Source organism: Heterocephalus glaber, unplaced genomic scaffold, assembly GCF_053883595.1.
Source record: "Heterocephalus glaber isolate CG9 unplaced genomic scaffold, H.glaber_assembly_v1.0 deba00001496, whole genome shotgun sequence".
Lineage (NCBI taxonomy): Eukaryota > Metazoa > Chordata > Mammalia > Rodentia > Bathyergidae > Heterocephalus > Heterocephalus glaber.
In genome coordinates, this window is record NW_028258319.1 from 209,087 (window position 1) to 234,329 (window position 25,243).

The 25,243-nt window shown below is 39.1% G+C and overlaps 1 protein-coding gene and 1 pseudogene across 6 annotated transcripts in view; both read right to left on the reverse strand.

Annotated features, from left to right (window-relative positions):
* The window catches only part of Alms1 (ALMS1 centrosome and basal body associated protein), a 155,625-nt gene extending 131,800 nt beyond the window's left edge, over positions 1-23,825 (reverse strand). For 4 of the 6 annotated variants that reach the window (XM_087184358.1, XM_013074060.3, XM_087184359.1 and 1 more), the window contains exons 1-7: positions 23,411-23,820; positions 11,747-11,942; positions 7,489-7,606; positions 5,167-5,306; positions 3,330-3,448; positions 2,992-3,135; positions 205-364 (exon numbers count right to left, since the gene is read on the reverse strand). In XM_087184358.1, coding sequence (XP_087040484.1) covers positions 205-364; positions 2,992-3,135; positions 3,330-3,448; positions 5,167-5,306; positions 7,489-7,606; positions 11,747-11,942; positions 23,411-23,752 — 1,219 coding nt within the window. In that variant the 5' untranslated portion in view covers positions 23,753-23,820. Of the gene's footprint in view, positions 1-204; positions 365-2,991; positions 3,136-3,329; positions 3,449-5,166; positions 5,307-7,488; positions 7,607-11,746; positions 11,943-23,410 lie in introns of all 6 variants that reach the window. The other 2 variants (XR_002396725.2, XM_087184360.1) reach the window with 2 other exon arrangements.
* Positions 12,031-14,335, reverse strand: LOC106009816 (dynactin subunit 2 pseudogene; annotated as a pseudogene).
* Positions 23,826-25,243: the final 1,418 nt, after the last annotated feature.

Genomic DNA, 25,243 nt, shown 5'->3' on the forward strand with positions numbered 1-25,243 from the left:
GCCTCAGAACCAGCATGTAACTCTCAATCTAAGTTTCACAGGCCTGAAAATATGGCCAAAGAACCTGTACTGATAGCTAAGAGAAAGAGAAGAATGGTGTCCAGTTCTAGGATCCTTTAATCTGGTCAAATTGCTAGAAAGGCACAGCAAGATATTTTCCATAAGCTGTAAGGAGGACATTTAATACCTCTTATTTCTACATACCTGATAAATGTTTGAGACTCTTTGGGACAGTGTCAGGAGAGAATCGCAACATTCTGAGATTTGAAGAACGATGTTCTGACTCTCGGGTTGGCTCATGAAGAATAAATGGAGGCAATACAGATGAAAAAGACTGATTAATGCCCAGATTAGAATGACCTACCTATGAAAAGTGAAAAGAAATAAAGAAAATACAATTATATTAATTGTATACTTTAATTACTAAAAATCAAACCTCATTATTATAAAAATGAACACTAAAGAGTTATTAACAGTTACTTGAGATCATATTATCAACCTCCCAAATTCATACACAGGTCATACATACCATGTTTGGTCAACTCTAAGAAGATTCTACAAATCATTCTATGGGTTTAGAAAACTGACTTATAAAACATTCTATGATAGGGCTAGAAATTTTCTGTTACCTAGTTTGCTCCTTATATTAATAATCATTGAAGGATGTTAACCACAGTTTTATTCTGGATGACCTCAAGAATTTTCTTAGGGAAAAAGGGTGTTGTGGGGAGGAAAGAATACAAAAGACAGACAGATCAAGAATATTTTTAGACACAAATAGAAGAAAAATACAAGCATCAAAGAGCTGTAAGAATGACAAGTACCAAAACTCTTAAGTCCTTGAACTTCTTGAAACAAAAGTAATAGGAGGTTGAGCATGGTGGTGCATGACTATATTCCCAGTACTCAGGAGGCTAAAAGGAAGATTGATATGAATTCAAAGCCAGCCTGAACTACTTAGTGAGACCCTGTCTTTAAAAAAAAGGAAGTAGGGAATATGAATTGATATAACTTCTGAAAAAAGTTCCTAAAGTTCCATCAAATTCCAGTAAGTGATAGAACAGAAATTAGAAGCCATTATTCATGACATAAATCATAAATATGCTAACTTTTCCCCAAATTTACAGTATACTCACAAAAAACAATACAGCACTTTTATCTCCCTGAAAAGATTAGTCCAGCTATGCTGTCTCAGGAAGGATTTTAAATTGTCCACTTTTAAAAAAACAGAAAGGGCCGGGGATTTAGTTCAGCGGTTCCACAGCCTGCCTCGCAAGTGCAAGGTCCTGAGTTCGATCCCTGGTACCACCTCCCCCAAAAAAACTGTCCTCTATTTTCAATTCTCAGGAAGTTTGCAGGGTATAGAAATGAATATTCTACAGCTACTGTCCATACAGGTTTCTCTGGACCACTGGTCCTCACCTAATGATCTTGTACCCCATTAAAAGAACACTTGGCAATGCCAGGAGACATTTTTTTACTATCATCAACTGGGGGAGGAAGGCTGGTGGTATCCAGTAAGTAAAAAATCAGAGATACTGCAGAACATCATAAAATACATAGTACAGCCTCCAGGACAAAGAATTATCCAGTCCAAAATGATACCAGTGATGAGAAGCCCTGCTCTACACATAGTACAAAGTTTTAGGTTTTTGAATTATCCTACTCCTAAAAGAAAAACATTTTGGGCCAGGGATTTAGCTCAGTGGTTCTGCAGCCTGCCTCACAAGTGCAAGAACCCAAGTTCGATCCCCGATACCAAAAAAAAAAGAAAAACATTTTGAAGTATAGCTCATTTATGTCTATATATGTGTGACAGATACCTGTGATAGAGATGTGTGTTTTATTTTAAGTTCTTCCCATGGCTTCCAAATGTGGGATGAAAAAAACTATTACAATCTTGAATGCAATAAAATTTCATTATATCCATTTTAAAATACAGAATTTTGGGGAGTAGCTAATACAAAAGAAAATTTAGGAAAAGAGGGGGGAATATTTAAAGAAATCAAATCTTCATTACTATTTGAAAATTAACAATGAAGAAAGAACGAAAGATGATTAAGAAACTAGAAAAATGACTACATTTCTGTGAGAACTTGGGAATCTCCAAAGTATCTGATATGAGGAAAAATAATGAATTGTTTCAAGCTGAATTTGACATGATTACAATGTTTCCCAAAAGCTTCATGCAAAATACTATAAAGGCCTAACTCAGGTTTAAAAATAAAGGTGACACCACTTGCCTCACAAGTGCAAGGTCCCGAGTTCGATACCCAGTACCAAAAAAAAATTAAATTAAAATAAATATCAAAATAAAGGTGAAAATCACACAGAGCTAGCGTTTTAAGTCTTGAGAAGAAACTATAGGCCTGTGAAGTGTGTCAAAGAAAAGAACCATACGAAACTGAAAGAAAACAAAAGTAAGGCTCAAACCTTACATAATATTTACATACATGTGGCCAAAATAAGGTGTATTAACATAGGATTTTATTATATGCTGCTATCAAAATCAAGGAGAAACCTGTTGCACCACTCCTCAAAGATGCTTCACGTTAAAAGGTGCAGGACCGGGAATTTAGCTCAGTGGTTCTGCCGCCTGCTTTGCAAGCACAAGGTCCCGAGTTCAATCCCCAGTACCAAAAAAAAGGTGCAGAAGCTCCAAAAGATGACCTTGCAAAGACACCAACAGAACTCACTAAGTCTTACAGTCTGTGAAACAAACACTTCCTTTATGCCAACTTGTAATAATTAATGAAGCATATTCCTGGATATCTGATGAAGATGTGGTTTTAAATCAAAAGTTGATATTAGGAAATATAAATGGGCCTTTTTTTGGTACCAGGAATTGAACTCAGGTCCTTGCACTTGCAAGGCAGGAGCGGTGCAACTGAGCTTAATCCCCAGCCCCAATGGGCCTTTTACTTTCATTACCATTTTGTAACTAAAATATTCCTTCCCCACCCATGAGAAATGGCAAGTAGATAAACTTACAAGCTTTTCAAAATTGCTGTCCTCCTCAGATGGTTGTTGTAAAGTGGGTTCCAAGTGCAAGGAGCTGTCACAAAGATCATCAAGCAAATCTTCTAAAGTTGCTAAGTCAACACACTCATCAGTCACATCATATTGATCACATGTCTGGGAAATAGTAAAAAACAAAGTAAAAACAAATAATACATTATGTTCATGTATCAACTTCCCAAGAGGAATGTAATCACTGTGTACTGCAAACATGTAATAATAAAAAATTAAAATTAAAAAAAAATACTATTTCCTGAAACAATACTGGAAAAGACCACATTTCCCACAACCATTACTTTCTTGTATCTCACCTCTCTTCGTAGCTCAGCAACTCCTTCACTGGACACAACAGCTTTTTCATCTAGGCTACAGCACTCAGTATCATTGTCCAGCGTTATGACATCAGACTCGGCCTTCCCCTGCAGGCCCTCTACAAAACAGGAGTCATTTTGCATAATTGTATGTATAGTAAAACTGGACTCAGCTCCCATAGACCAAAGAATTTCACCTTGGCCTCTGTCAGCTTTCAGCAAGGTCTCTTGGCCAACTGTAATTAATGATGCATCACCAGTCAGTGGTAAAGTATCTTCTGATTTTGCATCACATGCCACAAAGTTTGCTGAAAAGCTGCTTCCTACAGCTTCAGGTGGGCCTTGAATGGCATCACCAGAGTTTATGTCTTTACCCAAATTACAGTCTGAGGAATCTGCAACTTCTTCAAAGCTTTGCCGCTTTAAATCCTGTGAAACCAAAGAATCTGAAGCTGATAGTTTCATGGAGTAAATAATGTTTGAAGAGACCACCTTCTCTGCAAGGTCAATAGTAGAAACAGACTTTATCTTCTCAATGGGAAGAAATGGTTCATTGTATAAATCGCACTGAAATAAAGCTGACTGTGTTTTGTCAACAGCCTGACTGTAAGGTTTTTCACATAAAGAAGCAGGTGACTTAAGCTCTGGAATCACAGAAAGTGGCTTAATGAGCATTTTCTGACATGTATTAGGGGGTGATTTTAAATTTGGATAGCAATATAAAAAGCTAGCAACATCATCTTCAACATGCAACAAAGGTTCTGAAGCTGCTGGTTCAAACACCCCAGACTGACAGTTTGGATGCTTAAGCTTATCAAAGAATGAGCTTTCATCATTATAATAATTTAATGGGGAAAGATCTGGATTTTTTGGTTCTCTCTCATGACTTTTATCTTTTAAAGATTTACTGATGTCAGTTTGGATTTCACTTACTGTACTCTCTTTCTTGGAAGGCTCAATAGAGGCAATAACTGCCTCAAGGCTACATTTTCAGTAGCATTAACATTTTCCTCACCAAAAACAGAAGTTGCTTTTGGGTTTCTTCCCTCTTGAAAACACAGTTGTTTTGATGTCTCATTCAAGTTGGACTTAGCTGTCTGAAGAGGACCACCAAAAGACTCCATTTTAGATAGATCATGACCCCTGGAGAGCATATGTGCTTCTGAAACTTTTACAGAATTATCAGGAACTATAAAGTTCCTAATACATTTTATCTCTGAAGTTCTAGGGTGTACCTCTGAAGATAACAAATTATTTTTAGTCTTCTTTTGTTTAAAACATTGGCATAATTCTTTCTGCAGACCTTCATTTCTTTCATAACCCTCCAAAGAATCTGTGTTTTGCTTCTCAGCTTGTACCCTTAAATAATCACTCTTAAAATAATGACTATCAGAGGTCAAGGGAACTCCCTTTCCTCTTCTTTCCAACAAACACTGCAAGAAAGAACCCGACATTTTATTATGGGGAGCAGCATCATGTGGAAAAGAAACCAGGTCCTTATTAGTTAGACATGCTACTGCTAACTGTAAAGCCTCTGGTTCCCAACACTGCAAATTTGAGGAAGAAGCAACAAAACTGTAACTTCTTTTAGTAACTCCATTTTCATCACTTATATCAGATAAAGTTGAAAATGAAACTTGATCTTTATCAGCCAAAATGCTTTTTGGCTGCTGTAAATATTTTTGTGTCTTCCATGACATATGTGAATAAAGAGTATCATAATTATCATAATTTTGGGGGGTTTTCAGTTCATCGACAGTATCAGATAAAACACTGTCTTCATTATTCTCTTGCTCAGAAGATAAAAAAGAGTGCAGAGATGCAGCAGTTGTGTTACCTGTAAGTGAGTGCTGGGATATGCTAAAGCAACTGTTAACGAAGTCTGAAGGTACTTCTAAGGTAGCCTGGAATAAAGCTTCACTAACTTCCGATGGTCGAGAAAACCATTCAGTGTCTTCAGACTTATCAGGAATTCCTCTGAAAATATATAATTATACATAAATAACACCTAAACAACATTTAACTTCTGAGTATTAATATGAAAACACAAAACTGGTACTTCACTAAAATCACGTTTATTTGAAAGCGTTAAAAAAAAAACAAAGTTGTAATTTCAAATTCCTTTAAGGTGGCTAATGATTGATGGAAGCAAATTTTCTGTAAGCAGAAGGTAAACTAACTCAATCACCACTGCCACTGATCCTAATATTATCTCAGACTTCTCCTGAAACAATAGATTCTGATTTTCATATAACCATAAAAGGTCTTTAAATGAGAAATTCAAACTAGTCTTTTAAGCTTTACTACTGTAAATGTTTAGTTTATCATCTATGATTTAGTATTCATATAACTCACATTAATTATTTACTGCTCATTTATTATGCTTGTAAAAACCACTCAAGAAGTGATTACTCCGAAAAGTAAATACAAAAGTATTTGTATTTAATACAATAGTAACTTAATCACTGGCTGACAATCTAATTTGTGCAAAGCACCTTTCATAAAAGTGATTATAAAGTAATAAAAAGCATAAAGACAGGGGTTTTCTTTTACTTTCTAAACATCTATAGTTTCTAATTTAAGGTATATTTTTGCTTCATTTCTAAAAGAAAAAATTTATATTCTCGGACAATTTCAAATATGTTTCCAAGAATTCCACTTTTCTCTTATTATGATTACTCTAAAGGACATCAATTTGGAATTTCTATTACAAACATCTTGTGGCCAGGGATGAAGCTAGGCGGCCCAGTGCCTGCCTGGCAAACACAAGGCCCTGAGTTTGATTCCTGGTACAAAAAAAAACCAAAAAACTCTTGTTACTTCATATTCAAATGTATTACAAGGTAAAGAGAGCTCTAGACTTGACTCAATAATAGCTGACCAAACTGAGAGTGCAGAACAAGTAAGTAATCTAAAAATAATTTTTCCCCCCAGAGGGAAAGCGAGCGAGAGAGAAAAAAGGAATGACTGCAACACATGCAGAGTATAAAAAGGAAAATCTTGTGCGCCTTATAATTAAAATATGCCTGAAATGTTAGAATACATTGTAAACTTTTTTTTTCCATTAAGTTTATTGGCACATTTTCAGTATACAATATGATAACATTCAACCTTGGGAATTTGTACCTTTACATGATGTATCTTGGTTCTTATTTTTTCCTCACTCCCCTGCCCTCCCTTCAACCCCTCCACCCTTCCCTATTTACAAAGACTTTGTTTCCATTTTTTCATTTTCTCATATTTTTTCCTTTCCCCTACTCCTCCCATTTCCTTTTCCCCTTTAGACCTTTTCTTCCTGTTTCACATTATCTATTATACATTTTGAATCTTATTTACACTTTCAGTTTCTCACACCAAAGAAACTATTCAGTATTTACACATGTGTGTCCTATTTATTTCACTTAAGAGTATGGCCTCAATGTGCATCCATTTAGCTATAAATGACTCTAGTTTCTCATTCTTTATGGCTAAGTACCACTCCATTATATTAAAAAACCACATCTTCTTTATCCAGTCTCCAGTTGATGGGCAATTGGGCTGTTTCCAAGTTTTAGCTATTACAAACTGTACCGCTATAAACATGGGTGCACATATAACCAGAAGAGACCTAGAACAGCAAAAGCAATTCTAGGCAACAAAGACATGATGGGGGTATCACAATCCCCAACATGAAACCATACTACAAAGCCACTGTGATAAAAACAGCATGGTACTGGCAAAAAAAAAAAAGACCCGAGGATCAGTGGAATAGATTAGAAGATGCACATACAACTCCAGACAAACTCAGTCACCTCATCTTTGACAGAGGAGCCAAACACCCTCACTGGAGGAAAGACAGCCTCTTTAATAAATGGTGCTAGAAAAACTGGATTTCAACCTGTCACAGATTAAAGCTAGACCCATATCTTTTACCATGCATTAAACTAAAATCGAAGTAGAAACTATTTTTAAATAAACTATAGTCACCTAGTACATCTTTACATATACATTAGCATACCAAATTAGTATGCATCATTTAGGGTCTTGTTACTTTCAGGGCTTGTGCTAAGGATATCTAACCCCTAACTCCAAAGCCCCACCTTCACATCAAGTCACTACTATTAATAACAACATATAACAGCAAAGAGTAGAAAGGTTAGAAGCAAATAAATCATCCTACCTCAGAGGTGCAAAATCTAGTTCACTTTGGTGAAAGAAGGAATCAGGCCCAATATCCTGGTCTTGTGTCAAACATGTCAGCAAAGGCAAATCAGGAGAAGCAAAGGTATCCTGTATGACTGTAAGGTTTCAAATATAAAAATGGTGAGCAATCTAAAAATGGACTGTTTAGCTTACTCATGTCAACACTTTATGTAAATATGCTACCATCCGGAAGTTTCTATAAGCATTAGAATAATAATATAACAACAGCAGCTGCCATTTATTGAGCCTGACAAGGTCCAGATACTTAACAAACAATATTTCATTTCACTTAATCCTCAATGACAACCTTGAAGGACAGGTTGTCATACTATTACACCTACTTTATAGATGAGGAAACATGATTACAAAAGTTAAGAAGCACTAAAATGTATACATTCAAATAGCTTAAGTGTCAGAGTGATTTAAACAAAAGCATTCTTTTCAGCAACTGCTAAACTATTTAAATGTTTCTTAACTGTTATAAGTATGTCTTTAAATCTTAAGTAATATAAAGACCAGCACACTTTATATCAAAATGTGATCTAAAAGATTCCTGAGACTTAAGATACTCTTAGGGAATACCTACAGTAAAAATTGTATTCAAAATAATATTAAAATTTCATTTGCTTTATTCACTCTCATTCTCCTAAAAAGAATCAGATTCAGGAACAGAGGCTACATCAGGTATGATACAGCAACAGACTGAAGACAGAAGTAAATGAGAATCCTGCTATCTTCTAAGTCAGATATTAGAATTATTATTAAGTAAAACAAGGCCACCTCTAAGTATTTTTCTTTTAGAAAACTTATTCTTCTAGAAACTATGTACTTTGTGATAATATGCAAAGGGCCAGTTGTTATTTTTAAGTGAATTAATTTCGTTAATTTCTTGGTTTTAAGTTCTAATATGGGAAATATCAATAACCCACATTAACAAAAACTCTTTGGAGTTGTAATTTTATGTTGTCAATAATGTGAAAAGGTTGTCTGTTACCCAAAAAATTTGAGAACTGCTGCTTTAAAGAAAAAAATTCTTGTGATTTCCTGTCAGCTTACAATGTCTGTAAAAATACACAAACTAGGGCCTGAGAGTACAGCTCACTGGTAGTGCACTTGCACTTATTCCTTACAGCATTTCTACAACTACAAAGAAAGAAACCTAAATGTTAATGAGAACAAACTTTTATTTGAAAACCAGGCACATTGTATTTAAATTAATGAGTGATGTTTCACTAAGTTGCTTTTTCGGTATGAATGTAACATTTTTTGCCATAGTATACTTTCTTAATGGAATGTATACAATAGTGTGCACAAAGTGCAGACTCCACCTTCTGACCACTATTCTCCCTGAAATTACTGTAAACCAAAGGTTCACAGGGCGCACCACGGTGTCTTGCCCTTCACTTAGTGCACTTTCGCTCTCCCACTGGTCTCAGACCCATCATAATACCTCACACTCTTGTTTTAATCTTTAGTCTGTCTGATTCCCATTAAAACTGTCAACTCTATGTCTGCTTTATTTACAGCTATATCTTCAATGCCAAACAGACTATCTGCTACACTTAGCAGAACTCAAACAGAGTCATCATCAGAATATCAAGTGCTAAATCAGTCAAACTTGAAAAACTGATAATAATAATTTTTATCATCCAGCAACAACTGACATGATTCCTCTTTGGCCTTGGCTTAAAAAATCAGTTTTAACCCTTCAAAACAGACATTATTTATTCTTAGAAGAATCATGAGGTTTTTTTAATATACATAATCACCAAGTACTATGTTTTCAACTTGATACAGTATATACTAATATTATACAGAGAAATCTTGGACAACTACAGCAAATTTATTGTTTCCAATCAACTATATGCTGAGCATTTAATGAGCCTGAGTCTTTTCTTTAAAAAACAAAAAAATATAAAAACAGCCAGCCATACTGGCACACACCTGTAATCCAAGGCAGGAGGCTGAGGCAGGAAGACTGCAACGTGTTCGATGCACACCTGGGCTACATAGTGAGTTCAAAACCAGCCTGAACTACAATGGTACCTCAGTCCAAAAACAATTTTTTCCACAAGTCTGGTCACAAACCAAACTGGATAAGAACTGAATCAAATTTCCCCATAAAGTCAACATTGAACCTAACCACTGAATCAGTTGTCATCCAATTTATTTTGCAACCAGAATCATGGAAAGAATTAAGTTCATGAACCAAGGTAACACTGTACATAGAGATACTCTATTTCAAAAAACAAAAAACAAAAAATTATGAGTTATCCCTAACCGTTTCAGAACCTACAAGAATCTTTATTATCTCAAATAACTATTTAAGTATAACTAAGAAATAATAAGTAATAAGTTATAAGATACCTTTCAATATCTCCTTGCTATAAAATATGTTAAGAATATTTCAAGATGGAGCTAGAGAGTTAAACAAGGAAAACGGAAAAAATGTATTTGCTAAAGGTGCAGGCCAAAATTATATTTAATAACTCTAAAATGCACAGCATATGCATATGTCTGACTGTTGGGAAGGTTGAATATCTATCTTACCAACGATGTCTTTTTCTTTCAGCTTTCAACTGCTTTTGTCCCATTAGGAGAGCTGCTGGCAGCCTGGACATCTCTTTCATCTAACCATTCTGGCACCAGTCCTCATCAATGACATTTGCCATTGGTGAGGGCCTGAATACCACAAGGATATTATTTATGGACAACAAAACACCAACAACTGAATTTCCTTACCCATCAGATCTAGATATCTAATAATTTTAAAGGTTCTACTTTTATCTATTTTAGAAGTTACACAGTACAATCTCTTACCCAGTGTTAAAATCTTTCTATTACAGAATTTACCTTGACATTCTGCCATGACATAAACTCACTTTGTGGTGTTGTTGTTGTTGTTATATATCCTCTTTTAGAACACTCTTGGATATGTAACATACATACATACATACTCTTAGCATAACAGCCCTTCAAAGTTTTCTCTTTCATCTACTATGATAGCCATCTTTTCCCACAAAAGTAATCTAATTTTGTTAGTATTTTTTTTCCAATGTGGGCCTAAAGTTGACTTTAGTGACTCACATCACGGAATAATACCTTGATTTGGACAATATTAAATTATGCTTGAAAAGAACTTGCTGAATTAAGTCCTGTTATGGCTTGTATCTAGCTGTCCCCTCAAAGCCTCATGCGGTCATAGGTGGGGCTTTTCAGAAGTGGCTGGATCTAAAGTATTTGATCTGAGATTAAGTGTGTGATGCTGGGATCAAGGGTATGTGATTACTAAATTAGTCCACTGATTGGTTTGGCATAGTTCTGGGAGTGGATAATGGTAAGACCCTCCCTAGGTCTGAGTGCTAACCACCCTAAGAGTGTATAGCCTGGATAAAATATAAAGGACAGAAAGAGAGTTGTCACTTGCTGATTGCTACTTCACTGCTTTGCTGCCTTTTGCCTGCCATGAACTGTTTCTCCTCTATGATGCCTGCCTGCCATACCACCCTGCCTTGGAGCCAGCCAATTATGTACTGAAATCTCTATAAACTTTGAACTAAGAAAACCTTTCCTTCTTTAACTTTGGGTGTTGGGTATTTTGTCGAGCAACAAGAAAAGAGTAATTAAGACAAGTTCTAGTCACGCTTCTCTACAAAATTCTTTAAAACCATTTCTATGGTTGAACATCTTGATAATATGAAAGACATTTAAAGTTTATCTTTTGTAAAGAGCTAATGAATTATTCTCTAAGCAAAGGATATCAGTCAGATCTACTTCAGACTCTCTCAGTTTTTGGTCTCAAACCTGAGGATATCAGAAGTTTTAATTAATTCTAAGAATAAAATGAAGTAAGTATGGATATTTATTTTTTGCTTTTTAGGGAATATGGAGTCTCTACTGCTGAGCAAACAAGTCAAAGGACAATATATGATTTACCCAAAAACAACTCTGCCAGTTCAGGACTAATGGGGCATACCTCTTCAGATGAAGTCATCATCTTTCTCCCTTTCATGAGCAGTAGGGTGTGAAAAAGTGAGGGGCAACTGCACATTTAATATAACTAGACAAGATAGCCAGTGCAGAAAACTAGAAATAAGCTAATTTCCCTTAGTATGCCTTTACAGAGCTCCTCGATTCAAAAAGGATTTAATTGAGAATAGGACTTAGCAGTCCGCCCAAGTTGTTTTACAACAATGTGAGGTATTACTTCTCATTTAAAATGTAAGGAACATTACCTAGCAATGGAGAACACAGAAGATCTCTGTTTGGTTCCTTTACTTGATCTTCTGATTGGATCAATACACCTTTCTCCAGAGAGGGAAAGTTTGTCACTTCATTTCCTTTCAGTTTCACATTAATCCCCGTCTGAGATGCATCCAAAGTTTGAGAAGAGTTTATTTCTTGAGGAAGGTACTGCCAAGATTCTGTTTTCTAAAACAATAATTTTAAAGGAAAATTATTTCATCTAAAGGAGACTTTAAAGTCATTAAATAAAAAAAATACATATTAGCATTTACTTTAAGGCCGGGGATTTAGCTCAGTAGTTCCAGCACCTGCCTCACAAGCACAAAGTCCCGAGTTCGATCCCCAGTACCAAGAAAAAAAAAACATTTTCATTAAAAAGTCCACTCATGGCATACAGTGTTTATTTAACGATATTCTCAACAAAGTTTCAAAAAAAATAAAGCTGTTCTAAGTTCTCAAAATATGAACATTTCAGACCTCTTTCTGTTGTACCCATTTCCTAAAATGCTGACAAATCACTGGCATTTCTGCTAGATTTTATTCTACATAAAAATTTTTTCTTTTTTTTTTTTCTTTTTTTTCAGAGTACAACAGCATTTAATGGTCAGAAACAGTTGTACACTATTATAGTCAACCAAAGAAGTTGTGTTGGAGGACAAGGACTCAATCCTCCCCTATACCAGGCAAAGCAGTATTGGACATGAGCTGGCATATGATTAAGTCCATGTCCTTATCCCCACGGCCTGAGGGGAGACCACATCTAATATGCCCCAACTACCACTCTGTTCATCAGGGGAGGGGTGTAAACCCCACATGCAAGAAGAACCCTTGCCCCCAGTGTCAAATAGGATGGGGCTGGGAAAGTTACAATGAAGGGGAAACCCTGTATAAGCTGTTAAGAGAGTTCAGAGAGGCAGGGGTTATCCCTGTTCTCCACCTCCTAAAGGTGCTCACTTTCCCAGCTTCTTCATCCGCTCATCAATGCTGGCGAAGTTCCCCTCAACCGCAGCCAGGTTTTCATGCATGGTTGTCTGTACTTGGGTCAAAAGGATAGCATTGTCCTTGAGGGAACTGGCAATCATCTGCTGGGTGGTATCTAAGTGTGTCAACAGCTGGCCAAACTGCATGGCTTGCTCGTGCAGCTGCTTGATGGTAACAAGTCTCTGCACCAGCTCAGGAAGGATGGAGGCTACGGGGCTCCAGCGCTGTATGGTTTAATATAGTTGGTGCACCTTGCTCTGTGTATCTGCATCCTCCACAGAGGCGTTTTGCTTGGCAATCTCATTCACCTTTCCCAGGATACTCTGTAGCCGAGCCTCCACTTGGTCCAAAACTGCAAGGTCCAGGGCACTCACCTTTGCCTGTAACAGCTCTACAGTCTCCATAAGACAGGCTCCCTGCAGACCTGCAGAAAGGGGATTGAGCATCCTGATCACAGCGGACAGTTGCCTCCAGCTGTGTTAGCCGCTTCTCAAGTTCTGCAACTTTGGCAGCTTGAGAGAACTTGTCCTGTTCAGGCCGAGAATGTAGTTCATAAGTGACAAGGTTGCTATCTAGAGGGTTTCCACTGGTGGTCTTTCCCCCTGAACTCCCCTTGCTGTTCTTTGTTGTTTCCAGCTGCAGCAGTAGGCGCTTAGCCAGAGCTCTGTCAGGGTCAGTGAGGTTGATCATGGCATCTGGACCTAGGAGCTTCTCCAGGTGGGAAGCAACCAGCTGCTGTTTCAGGGCTGCCAGCTGCTTAGCCAGCACCACAGGGGTTAGCTTCTCCTCCATGGCTGACTCGTTCACTGTTGTCTTGATTTTCTCAACTTCAGTTGTCAACTCTTGGACCTCATGCAGTAGTCGCTGGTACTTTTGCTGAGGTGTCTCCTTCACTCCCAGGCCCTCTCCAAGCATCTCATATTCTCCAGATTCATATCCTGTCCTCTTAGTTTTTCCAATGAGATCTGAGAAATCAAGTCCCTTTGTCCCCACTCTCTTGTCCTTGAACTTGTCATAGGCAGCATTGGGATTGACAATGATGTGCTCCACACTTGTGCTCGTCAACTCCTCCGCATCAAACTCTGCTTGATAATCCTCAGGCAGGTCGCTGGTTTCCTAAACATCTGGCTCCTTTCTTGCAATGCCGGGAAGATTGGCATATTTAGGGTCTGCCCTGGCGGTGGCGAGGCAGGGCTGAGGGACCAGCCCTCAGTGGAACTGGGGCTGGTGAGCTTACGCTCTACATAAAAATTTTACACTTTGGGCCAGGGATTTAGCTCAGTGGTGCCACCTACTGCTTTGCAAGCACAAGGTCCAAAGTTCAATCCCCAGTACCAAAAAAAAAAAAAGTTTACAATTTGATTATAATAAAACTGAAAAACAGTTTTCCAAATCTGTGACCAAGTTACTGAATTTTATTACCTACAGCAGTTTCTAGAAGACATCTGGCTCTTCTCAGTATATAACACTATCACATCATCATCCATGAATTGTGATACATTTGTCTCTTTCAAATATTTAATTATAAAATTAAATATTTACTCTTATATCAGTGTATATTTAGAATAATGCTGCTCAAACTATGGTAAACAACTAGTTTTTCCTATTTTCAATTCATCATAAACTAAAACTTTATTAAAGTACTTATAAAGATTAATAATAAGTAACTTTTTAAAGTAGTAAAATGAAATTTAAAAAGTGTAACTCCAAAATACAAACTATAGGCCTAAATGTTTGCTTTCAAGTTCGAAAAAAAATATTATTCTGTCAAACTCATAGAAAACTTCCAAATACTTCCTCTCAATTTCTCTACTTATGTCTTGACAGATCAGTAACAAGCAATTCATGAACTGACACCAATCCCCAGACCACACTGAGTAGCAACAATGAATTAGAGTTAAATTAAATATTAAAAGTGACCAGTATTAAAAGGTATTTTCCTTTCAAAAATGATATTAGTTAGTAATTAAGCATATTTTCCTATTCTACAATAAAACTATTCCTTATCATTTTTAAAATAATTTAACTAGAAACTAGTAGTAACTTAGATCAAACTATACTGCATTATCCTTTTCCTCCAATTACACATAAGAATAGCAATAAATTTCCTTATATTAAAACACCTTTAAAATACCCTCATATATTTACTATTTGGTAATAGTACGTCAGACTTTTTTTCTTTTTTTTTTTAGTATTGGGGACTGAACCCAGGCCTTCACACTAAGCTACATCCTAAGTTCTTTTTTATTTTTGAGACAGGATCTATCTAGGTACACTGACAAAAAAAAAAATCTGTTTGCAGAGAACTTTCCAAATATGGGAAAAGAACTCAACATACTGGTAAGTAAGGGAGATGGAATCTCAAATAGACACAGAGGACTTCTCCATCACATATCATAGTCGAAGTCCAATACTATGACACAATATTAAAAGCTGTTAGAGAAAAGCAACAAATCACTTATAAAGGTAATCCTAAAAGAATTACAGTATACTTCTAAACACAAATGCTAAAGGCCAGTAGAGCTTAGAGTGAAGTACTTTAGGCCCTAAAAGAAAACAACTACCAACTAAGACTGATATATCTCGCAAAACTATCCTTTAAAATTGATAGAGAAATAAGGCCTTCCCATGACAAAAAGCACATTAAAAAATTGATGACCAACAAACCAGCACTCCAAAAAATGTTCAAGCATATCCTAGAAAGAGACAATGAAGCTAACAATACCAACAAGTCTAACAGCATGAATACACCAGGCAAGATGAGCAGTTAAGTAGAAGGAACACTTTTCAATACTAACTCTCAAAGTGAATGGTCTCAACTCTCCAATCAAAAGACACAGACTGGCTAACTGGATTAGAAAACAAAACCCAACAGCATGCTATATACAAGAAACACATTTAATCCAAAAAGAAATTCAGCCTAAAAATCAAATGATGGAAAACAACGGTCCATGCAATGGGACGCCAAAAACAAGCAGGAATAGCTGTTGTATTTCCAGACAAAGTGAACTTCAAGTCAGAAATGATCAGAAAAGGATTCTGCACTCAGCCGGAGAGGGAGCAGCTGTTCCTGCGCACAACTCTGCCACGCAGGGCCAAGTCGCCAGGTAGCGCGAGAGGAGCCCGGGTGCACCCCGCCCACGCCCAGCCCGAACAGGAAGCACAAGCCACAAGGCACACAGGACCAACTGAAACCAAGCCGCCGCGCCCGCCACCGCCAGGGCCTCAGAGGAGCTGTACGAGGCCTGTCTTGACATCAAGAATCCCACAGAGTCGCACAGAACACGCCGACTCAGCCCGCTGCAGACAGGCAGGTCTGTGCAAGCCCTACCAAGGAACTGAGTCGCGCGGAAGACGCCAAATCACCCCGCTGCACACAGGCAGCCACCTGGTTCCACACTACAAAGACGCAGAGGACACCAGACCACCAGACGAAGGTACTGAGTCCCGCTGCTCCCGCCCCAGAGGCAGGGGCTTCTGAGCCGCCGTCCCACTGCTCCTGGTCTAGAGGAAGGGGCTTCCCGCTCACCATCCCTCCCGCTGCTCCCAGCCCAGAAGAAAGAGCTTTTGGGCCACCTTCTCTCCCACTGCTCCTGGCCCAAAGGAAGGGGCTTCCGGGCCACCATCCCTCCCCACCACTACCGGCCCAGAGGTAGGGGCTTCTGAGCCGCCGTCCCACTGCTCCTGGTCCAGAGGAAGGGGTTTCCCGGCCACCATCCCTCCCGCTGCTCCCAGCCCACAGGAAAGGGCTTTTAGGTCACCATCCCTACCACTGCTCCCGGCCCCTGTCCCACCTCTCCCAGCTCAGAGGAGGTAATCCCTGCAGCCGCTAACGGCCCCCCGCCCCAGTCGAAATGAGAAAACAAGTAAATAAGTCTCAAAACCAGACTTTCATATCACCTACAGAAACCCCAGAGGGAAATGAGATGGAACACTCTGATACTCAACCACCTGGACCCACTGAACTGGCAACAAAAGGGGATCTGGAAAGAATGAAATCAGAAATAATTTCTCAGATAACAGGAGAAATTGTGCCCCTAGTACAAGACATGATTAAGAAATCTAGAGAGGAGCTCAGGAACATGATGGAATCCCAATATAAGAAACAAATGGAATCCATAAAACAGATGCAAATAGATTTCCAGGACATGAAAAACTCCACTGAAAGTCTATACAACAAAAATGAGCCAATGTGAGGACAGAATTTCAGATATAGAAGATAAGATTGCAATTAGTAACCAGGAAAAGAAACATTGCTTCAAAATTATAAGGGAACATGAGAAATCAATCCAGCAGCTGCTAGATGATGCAAAGAAGAATAACATAAGACTGATTGGGCTCAATGAAGAAATAGGAGAGCGTGGAGATGACATAAAAAATCTCTTCACAGAAATAATGGCAGAAAACTTCCCAAGCAGGGGAAAAGAGCTTGACATACAGATAAGTAAGGCATATAGGACCCCCAAATAGCCTTGATCCAAAAAAATCTACACATAAGCATATAATTGTTAAGATTCCAGAAACACAACAGAAGAACAAAGTTCTCCAAGCAGTCAGAGAAAAGAAACAAATCACATACAAAGGAAAGCCCATCAGAATCACAGCAGACTTCTCAACACAAGCCATCAAGGCAAGAAAAGCTTGGAGTGACATATTCCAAGCCCTAAAAGAAAACAGCCTCCAACCCAGATTGATGTACCCTGTAAAACTATCTTTCAAAATGGATGGAAAAATAAGATACTTTCATGACAAAGAGCACCTTAGGAACTTCATGAATACCAAACCAGCACTCCAAAGAATTTTACACAATATCCTAGGAACAGACATTGAGGATCACAACCCCAGGAAGCAAAGCAGAATGAACCCATCCTGGCATGACAAGAAATTAAATGTAAAGGGGGAGAACCCAACAAAAAGAAAAAGTCATGGCAATGACAAGTCAATACGTTTCAGTTAAAACCACCAACGTTAATGGTCTCAATTCACCAATCAAAAGAAATAGACTGGCAGAATGGGTCAAGAAGCAAAATCCAACAATATGCTGCATACAAGAAACACACTTCATTCAAAAGGAAACTCATAGACTGAAAGTTAAAGGGTGGAAAACAATACTCCATGCGACACGAACCCGAAAAAAAGTGGGAGTAGCTATCCTCTTGGCAGATCAAGTAGATTTCAAACCAACACTGATTAAGAGAGACAAAGAAGGACACTACATCCTTGTAAAGGGAACAATCCAAGAGGAAGAGATGACAATCATAAATATCTATGCACCAAACACTAGTGCACCCAACTATATAAAACAAATACTAACGGACATGAAAAGTCATATATGCACTAATACAATTGTAGTGGGGGACCTCAACACGCCACTGTCACAAATAGATCAACTAGACTAAAAATAAGTAATGAAATACTAGAACTCAATCAGACTGTTGAACAAATGAACTTAACAGATGTTTACAGAGTCTTCCACCCCACAAAATCAGAATAAACATTCTTCTCAGCTGCACATGGGTCATTCCCCAAAATAGACCACATACTCACATATACAACATGTTTAAGTAAGCACAAAGGAATTGAAGTTATGCCCTGTATATTATCAGTTATGCCCTGTGATGAAATTGGAGATCCACAGCAAAAGAAACTCAAAAAATTTCATAAACACGTGGAAATTGAACAACTACACTTCTGAATAACCAATGTGTCATAGAGGAAATTAAAGAAGAAATCAGACAGTTCCTTCAATTAAATGACAATGACAATACAACATATGAGAATCTATGGGACACAATGAAAGCAGTCTTACGAGGGAAATTCATACCAGTGAATACACATATTAGGAAAACAGAACAAGCCCAATTAAACAACCTCATGCTGAACCTCAAGCTTCTAGAAAAAGAAGAGCAGGACAACCCCAAAGCTCATACAAGGGAGGAAATTATAAAGATCAGAGGAGAAATCAATGCAATGGAGACTAAGAGAACGATACAAAAAAATCAATGAAGTCAAGAGTTGGTTCTTTGAAAGAATCAACAAAATTGACAAACCTTTAGCCAACCTTGTCAGAAAAAGGAAAGAAACGGCCCAAATCCATGCAATCAGAAATGAAAAGGGTGAAATTACAACAGACCCAGGAGAAATCCAGAGGATCATCAATACCTACTTCCAGAACCTATACGCCAATAAGATGGACAACACAGAAGAAATGGACAGATTCCTAGATACATATGAATTACCAAAGTTGAACAAAGAAGACCTAAAAATTCTGAACAACCCAATATCAACCAATGAAATTGAAAAGGTAATTAAAAACTTATCAACTAAGAAAAGCCCAGGCCCTGATGGCTTCACTGAATTCTACAAGACATTTAGAGAGGAACTGCTGCTACTACTGTTTAAACTCTTCAATAAAATTGGAAGGGAAGCAATACTCCCAAATTCATTCCTGGAAGCAAGCATCACCTTGATCCCCAAAGCAGAGAAAGACCCAACCGAAAAAGAGAACTATAGGCCAATCTCACTAATGAACATAGATGCAAAAATCCTTAATAAGATACTGGCAAACAGAATGCAGAAGATCATCAAGAAGATCATACACCCTGATCAAGTGGGATTCATCCCAGGGATGCAGGGATGGTTCAATATACGAAAATCAATTAATGTAATACACTATATCAATAGAGCCAAGGACAAAAACCATATGATTATCTCCATAGACCCAGAAAAAGCATTTGACAAAATCCAACATGCATTTATGATAAAAACCCTACAAAAAATTGGAATAGATGCTCTCTACCTCAAACTGATAGAAGCCATCTATGAAAAACCAACAGCCAATATCATACTAAATGCTCAAAAACTGAAATCCTTCACACTAAAATCAGGAACAAGACAAAGATGTCCACTATCACTACTCTTGTTCAATATAGTTCTGGAAACATTAGCCACGGCAATTAGACAAGAGAAAGAAATAAAAGGAATAAAGATAGGAAATGAAGAAGTCAAATTGTCATTATTTGCAGATGACATGATACTCCATATAGAAGACCCCAAGAACTCCACCAAAAGTCTTCTAGACTTAATAACCAAATTCAGTCAAGTAGCTGGTTACAAGGTCAACACACAAAAATCAATAGCTTTCCTCTACACCAATGACAGACTCACTGAGAAATGGGGCAAATAATTCCTTTCACAATAGCATCCAAAAAACTGAAATATCTAGGAATCATCCTAACGAAAGAAATCAAAGACCTCTTCTCTGAAAACTATGACACTCTGAAAAGACAGATTGAAGATGATATCAGAAAATGGACAGACATCCCCTGCTCCTGGGTAGGAAGGATTAACATAGTGAAAATGCCCATACTTCCAAAACTGCTATATAGATTTAATGCAATTCCAATTGAGATCCCAGCAGCATACTTCATAGACCTCGAGAAAACAATCCAAAAATTCATTTGGAACAAGAAGAGACCCAGAATAGCAAAAGCAATTCTAGGTAACAGAGACATGGCAGGGGGTATCACAATCCCCAACCTGCAACTATACTACAAAGCTACTGTGATAAAAACAGCATGGTACTGGCAAAGAAACAGACTTGAGGACCAGTGGAACAGATTAGAAGATGCAGAAACAACGCCAGACACACTCAGCCATCTCATCTTCGACAAAGGAGCCAAACACCCTCACTGGAGGAAAGATAGCCTCTTTAATTAATGGTGCTGGAAAAATTGGGCTTCAACTTGCCAAAGATTAAAACTAGACCTATATCTCTCCCCATGCACTAAACTAAAATCAAAATGGATTAAAGATCTAAATATTAAAATAGAAACTCTGAACCAGTTGGAACAGAGGTTAGGTAGAACCCTTGAAGACATCAGTGTAGGAAAAGATTTTTATGAACAAAACCTCAGTTGCCCATGAACTAGCACAATCAACAAGTGGGATCTCTTCTTATTAAAATGCTTCTGCACAGCAAGAGAAACCACCAGCAGTGTGAAGAGACAACCCACAATGTGGGAAAAAAATCTTCACTTGCTCTTCCTCAGACAAAGGTCTACTATCTCGAATCTATAAAGAACTTAAAAAGATCAGACCTCCCAAATTTAAAGACCCAATCCGAAAATGGGCATCTGAAATGAACAGACATTTCTCACCCAAAGAAGTAGAAATAGCAAATAAATACATGAAAAAATGTTCAACATCACTGGTCATTCGAGAGATGCAAATGAAAACACCGCTGAGATTCCACTTCACTCCAGAAGGAATGGCTGCTATCATGAAATCAACCAATAACAAATGCTGGCAGGGCTGTGGGGAAAGAGGAACCCTGCTCCACTGCTGGTGGGAGTGTAGACTGGTGCAACCACTGTGGAAATCAGTATGGAGCTACCTCAAAGAACTAGGACTGGAAGTCCCATTTGACCCCGCTATTCCACTGCTGGGGATCTTCCCCAAAGAATTAAAAGAATCATACTACAGTGATATATGTGCACCCATGTTCATAACAGCACAGTTTGTAATAGCTAAAACTTGGAAACAGCCCAAATGCCCATCAACTGGAGACTGGATAAAGAAAATGTGGGTTTTTAATAAAATGGAGTAATACTCAGCCATAAAAAATGAAAAATTAAGAGACATTTATAGCTAAGTGGATGCACATTGAGGCAATACTCTTAAGTGAAATAAATAGGACACACGTGTAAATACCGAATAGTTTCTCTGGCATGAGAAACTGAAAGTGTAAATAAGGACTAAATGTATAATAGGTCATGTGAACTAGGAAGAAAAGGGGCAAAGAGGAAGGAAGTGGGAGGGCTAGGGGAAAGGACAGAAGGGAATGGGATTAATATGAGAAAATGGAAAAATAGGAACAAAATCTTTGTAAATAGGGAGGACTGGAGGGGTTGAAGGGAGGGCTGGGCAAGGGTGAAAAATAAGAACCAAGAGAGACTATGTAAAGGTGCAAATTTCCAATGATGAATATCATTATATTGTATACCTAAAATGTACCAATTATTAGAATGAATAATCGATAATGTAAAATAGGAAGAAAAGGTCCAAAGGGGTAGGGGTAGTGGGAGGGGCAAGGGAAAGGAAAGAAGGGAAAGGAAAAAATGATGAGAAATGGAAAAAATGGAAATAAAGTCTTTGTAAATAGGGAAGGGTGGAGGGTGTGAAGCGAGGGCTAGGAATGGGGAAAAAATAAGAACCAAGATGCATTATATAAAGGTACAATTCCCAATGAGAAATGTAATTGTGTTGTATACCTACAATGTAGCAATAAAAGAATTTAATACAAAAAAAAAAAAAGGAAAGAAAACAAACCACTCTCTATCAACAGTATTTTTCATGTTCTTCCCTCAACTAGAAGGCTCTTTTCCCACCCTTTTTGCCTAGTTAATCTCAATCTGTCTTCAGATATCAGCCCTGGAGTTTTCTAGGCCGCTACCTTCCTTCACTCACAAGACCAAATTAACTTACATTATGCTTTCTTAGCATTTTAGCACTTAGAATTTCTACTTTTATTTATAAGACCATCTGAATTTTATCTGCCTTCTCTATAGCCTGTGAACACTAGGAAGGCAGAGACCAAAAATGTTTGAGTTCACCAAGGTTTCCTTAGCACCTGGGACAATGTGTGGCATACAGTCATCACTTAATAATAAATGTTCACTGAATTAAGTATCATCTGGAATATTTACCAAGCAAAACAACTACTACTCTTTAGTCATTACCAGTCTATGACCGAAGTGTTCATCTGCTCATCCAATATGATAGCCACTAGCCAAGCATGGCTACTGGGTACCTGAAAAGTGTTTAAAACAATACAAGAGTATTGTTGTACAACACCGAATTTTCTTCCTTTCCTTTCCGTGCTCCTTTCCTTGCCTTTCTCCTTTAGTTTCCCTTCATTTTTCCTTTCCCCTTTCCTTTTTCCTTTTCCCTTTTGACCTATTTTACAGGGTGGGGAATGGAACCCAGGTTTTTGAGTAACACTCCTCACCCTCTATGATACATATTCTTAACTGAAGGTAAAGCGCCACACATAGTGCCTCCTGTATTGACCATCAAAGGTCTTGCTTCTTGAAAGCAATCAAACACACTGTTATTTTCAAAATGTCCTTCACAGGCCAACCATAATATAGGCTCTTGCTATATTTATTTTGTGTTTTCTAGTTTTTCCAGACTGGAGGTGCATCACAAACCTCTTGCATTCTAAGTCCCTCCCAAGGCCTGGGGACTCCCTTACTGACACAAAGGATTGTCCAGAGAAACACAACTGGTCGGGAGCCTCTCAAAACTACTGGAGTGTACGTAATCCACAGTATTTCCTCAAGGGGAGTCCTCCACTTCAGTTAAACTAATTGCTAATTATCTCTTCAACAAGGCATCCCCTGGGCAACCACGCTCTCCAACCCTACCCTCTCCTCCAAAAAAGCCTTTCTTAACTACACACTCGGGAATACGGGCTTTCCTGAACATCTGTTGTAGTTCAAAAGGCCCGGGACCCAGCCTGGGGAGGAAACAGCAGATGTCTTCGCCAGAAAGAAGCAGGGGTGGGGGGCAGTCCGCCAGCCGCCTGCGGAGCCTGGGCCAAGGCGACCTCCGAGGCGCGCTGCTCCTGCAGTCCCGGCCCGCGCGGCCTTCACCTCTCCCGCCCCGCTCACCTTCTCCGCGCAGGTCCGCGCGCTCCGCACGTAGCTGTACCTCGGGGGCGGGGGCGGAAGCAAGATAACTTCGGGGTGCGCCTGCAGCCAAGCCTTGGCCTCCTCGTCCTCCCGGTCCTCCTCGTCCGAACTCTCCCGGGATTGGAACTCGTAGTTAGAGTCAGAGTCTAACTCCGGCCCCGCCTCTTCCTCCACCTCCTCTGTCACGATCTCAACCGAGGTTGCTGGCTCCTCCTCCACCGCCGCCGCCTCCACAGTCTTCTCCTCTTCTTCTTTCTCCTCCTCCACATCCTTCTCCTCCTCCTCCAGCTCGCCCGGCCCCGGGAGGTCCTCAGGCTCCATGTTGGCGTCCGGCTCCGGACGGCCGAGAAGGAGGGGGAAAGGGGAGGGGGCAAAGAGCGGAGGGAAAGCAAGGTGACTGGCGGTTGCGGCCGCGCGCAGGCGCAGATGCCACCGCCACCTCCCGCGGGGCGGGGCTGGGAGAGCGCTTGCCCGTTGCTAAGGACGCCCCGCCGGGCTGGCGGGAAGGCCGGGGCTGGCGGGAAGGCCGGGGCTGGCGGGAAGGCCCCAGCTGGGAGGATCGCTAGAGGCGACACGGCCACCTTGCTCTCGTCACTGGCTGGGACCTTGCTCACAGTACTGTTAGCTCACAATAAACCCGGACTGGGCTCCTCTTGGGACACAAAGGGCTCCCGCACGGGGAAATGTTAATCCCTATTTTTGCTCCTGTACCGAGGAGAGATCAAACCCTAGGATAAACCCACGATAGTCACCCTGGCAAATGATAGATTTTTAAAGGGTTTTACAATTTAGTGCCTATGCGACAGGCAGTACAGTATAGAGGGGTATGAAAACTTTATCATGGAAAATTCAGAAAGTTGAGGAGAGGGAAAATGAGGTTAAGAATTGGGCTGTGGCATCACAGATCATTTGAACTTCGGTGTCACCACTTACATGTGACTTACTGTCTATAAAATGAGGGAAATATGTCTCAGGTTGATAGTGCTAATTAAAGAAACTAAAGGAATTAACTAATATGGAAGTCTTAGTGGTAGATATTACTCGTTGGTTATTGTACAATAACTCATTAAATGCTCACATTTCAGTAAAACAAGTATTACTACCAGATCAGCATAAACTCAGCAATCGTGAAAAGCTGAAAACCATAGACTAATGTCTTATGGCTTGACTTGCACTTGACTAAAAAATGAAAAGGAAGGGTGAGAAACCTATGGCATCTGAGGACTGCTGTGATAATAACTCAAAAGTTGTTAGGAGCTGACCTGGCATTCTCAGCTATGCTATAGTACATCTCTCGTTGAGCATAAACCTCGTAGTATGCTTTCTTGGTCTGTTTTCTGTTCCTAATAACAATATCACAAGCCTGGGCATGTTAAAGAAAATAGTTTTATTTTGGCTTTCATTTCTGGAGGTCCAAGGCCAAGGGACCACATCTGATGATGGTGTTCTTGCTGGTAGAGTCCTGACACAGGTCAGGGGATCACATGGCTAGAAACAGGTGCACACAAATGTGTCTTCCTGTCTCTCTCCCTCTTTTTTTTTTTTTTTTTTTTTTTTTTTGGTACAGGGAATCGAATTCAGGGGCTCAAGCTTGCCAGGCAGGCACTGTGCCAATGAGCTACATCCCTGGCCTCTCTCTTCTTATGAAGCCACAAGCATTCAGCATGGGGCTGATGACCTTATCTAATCCTAATCACCTCTCAAAGGCCTGCCTCTAAACACCACAGTTGGATTGTTTCTACCCTCTTCATACCTCACAATGAAGATTAATCTGCAACATGAATCTCAGAGAGGACAAATCATATTCAAACC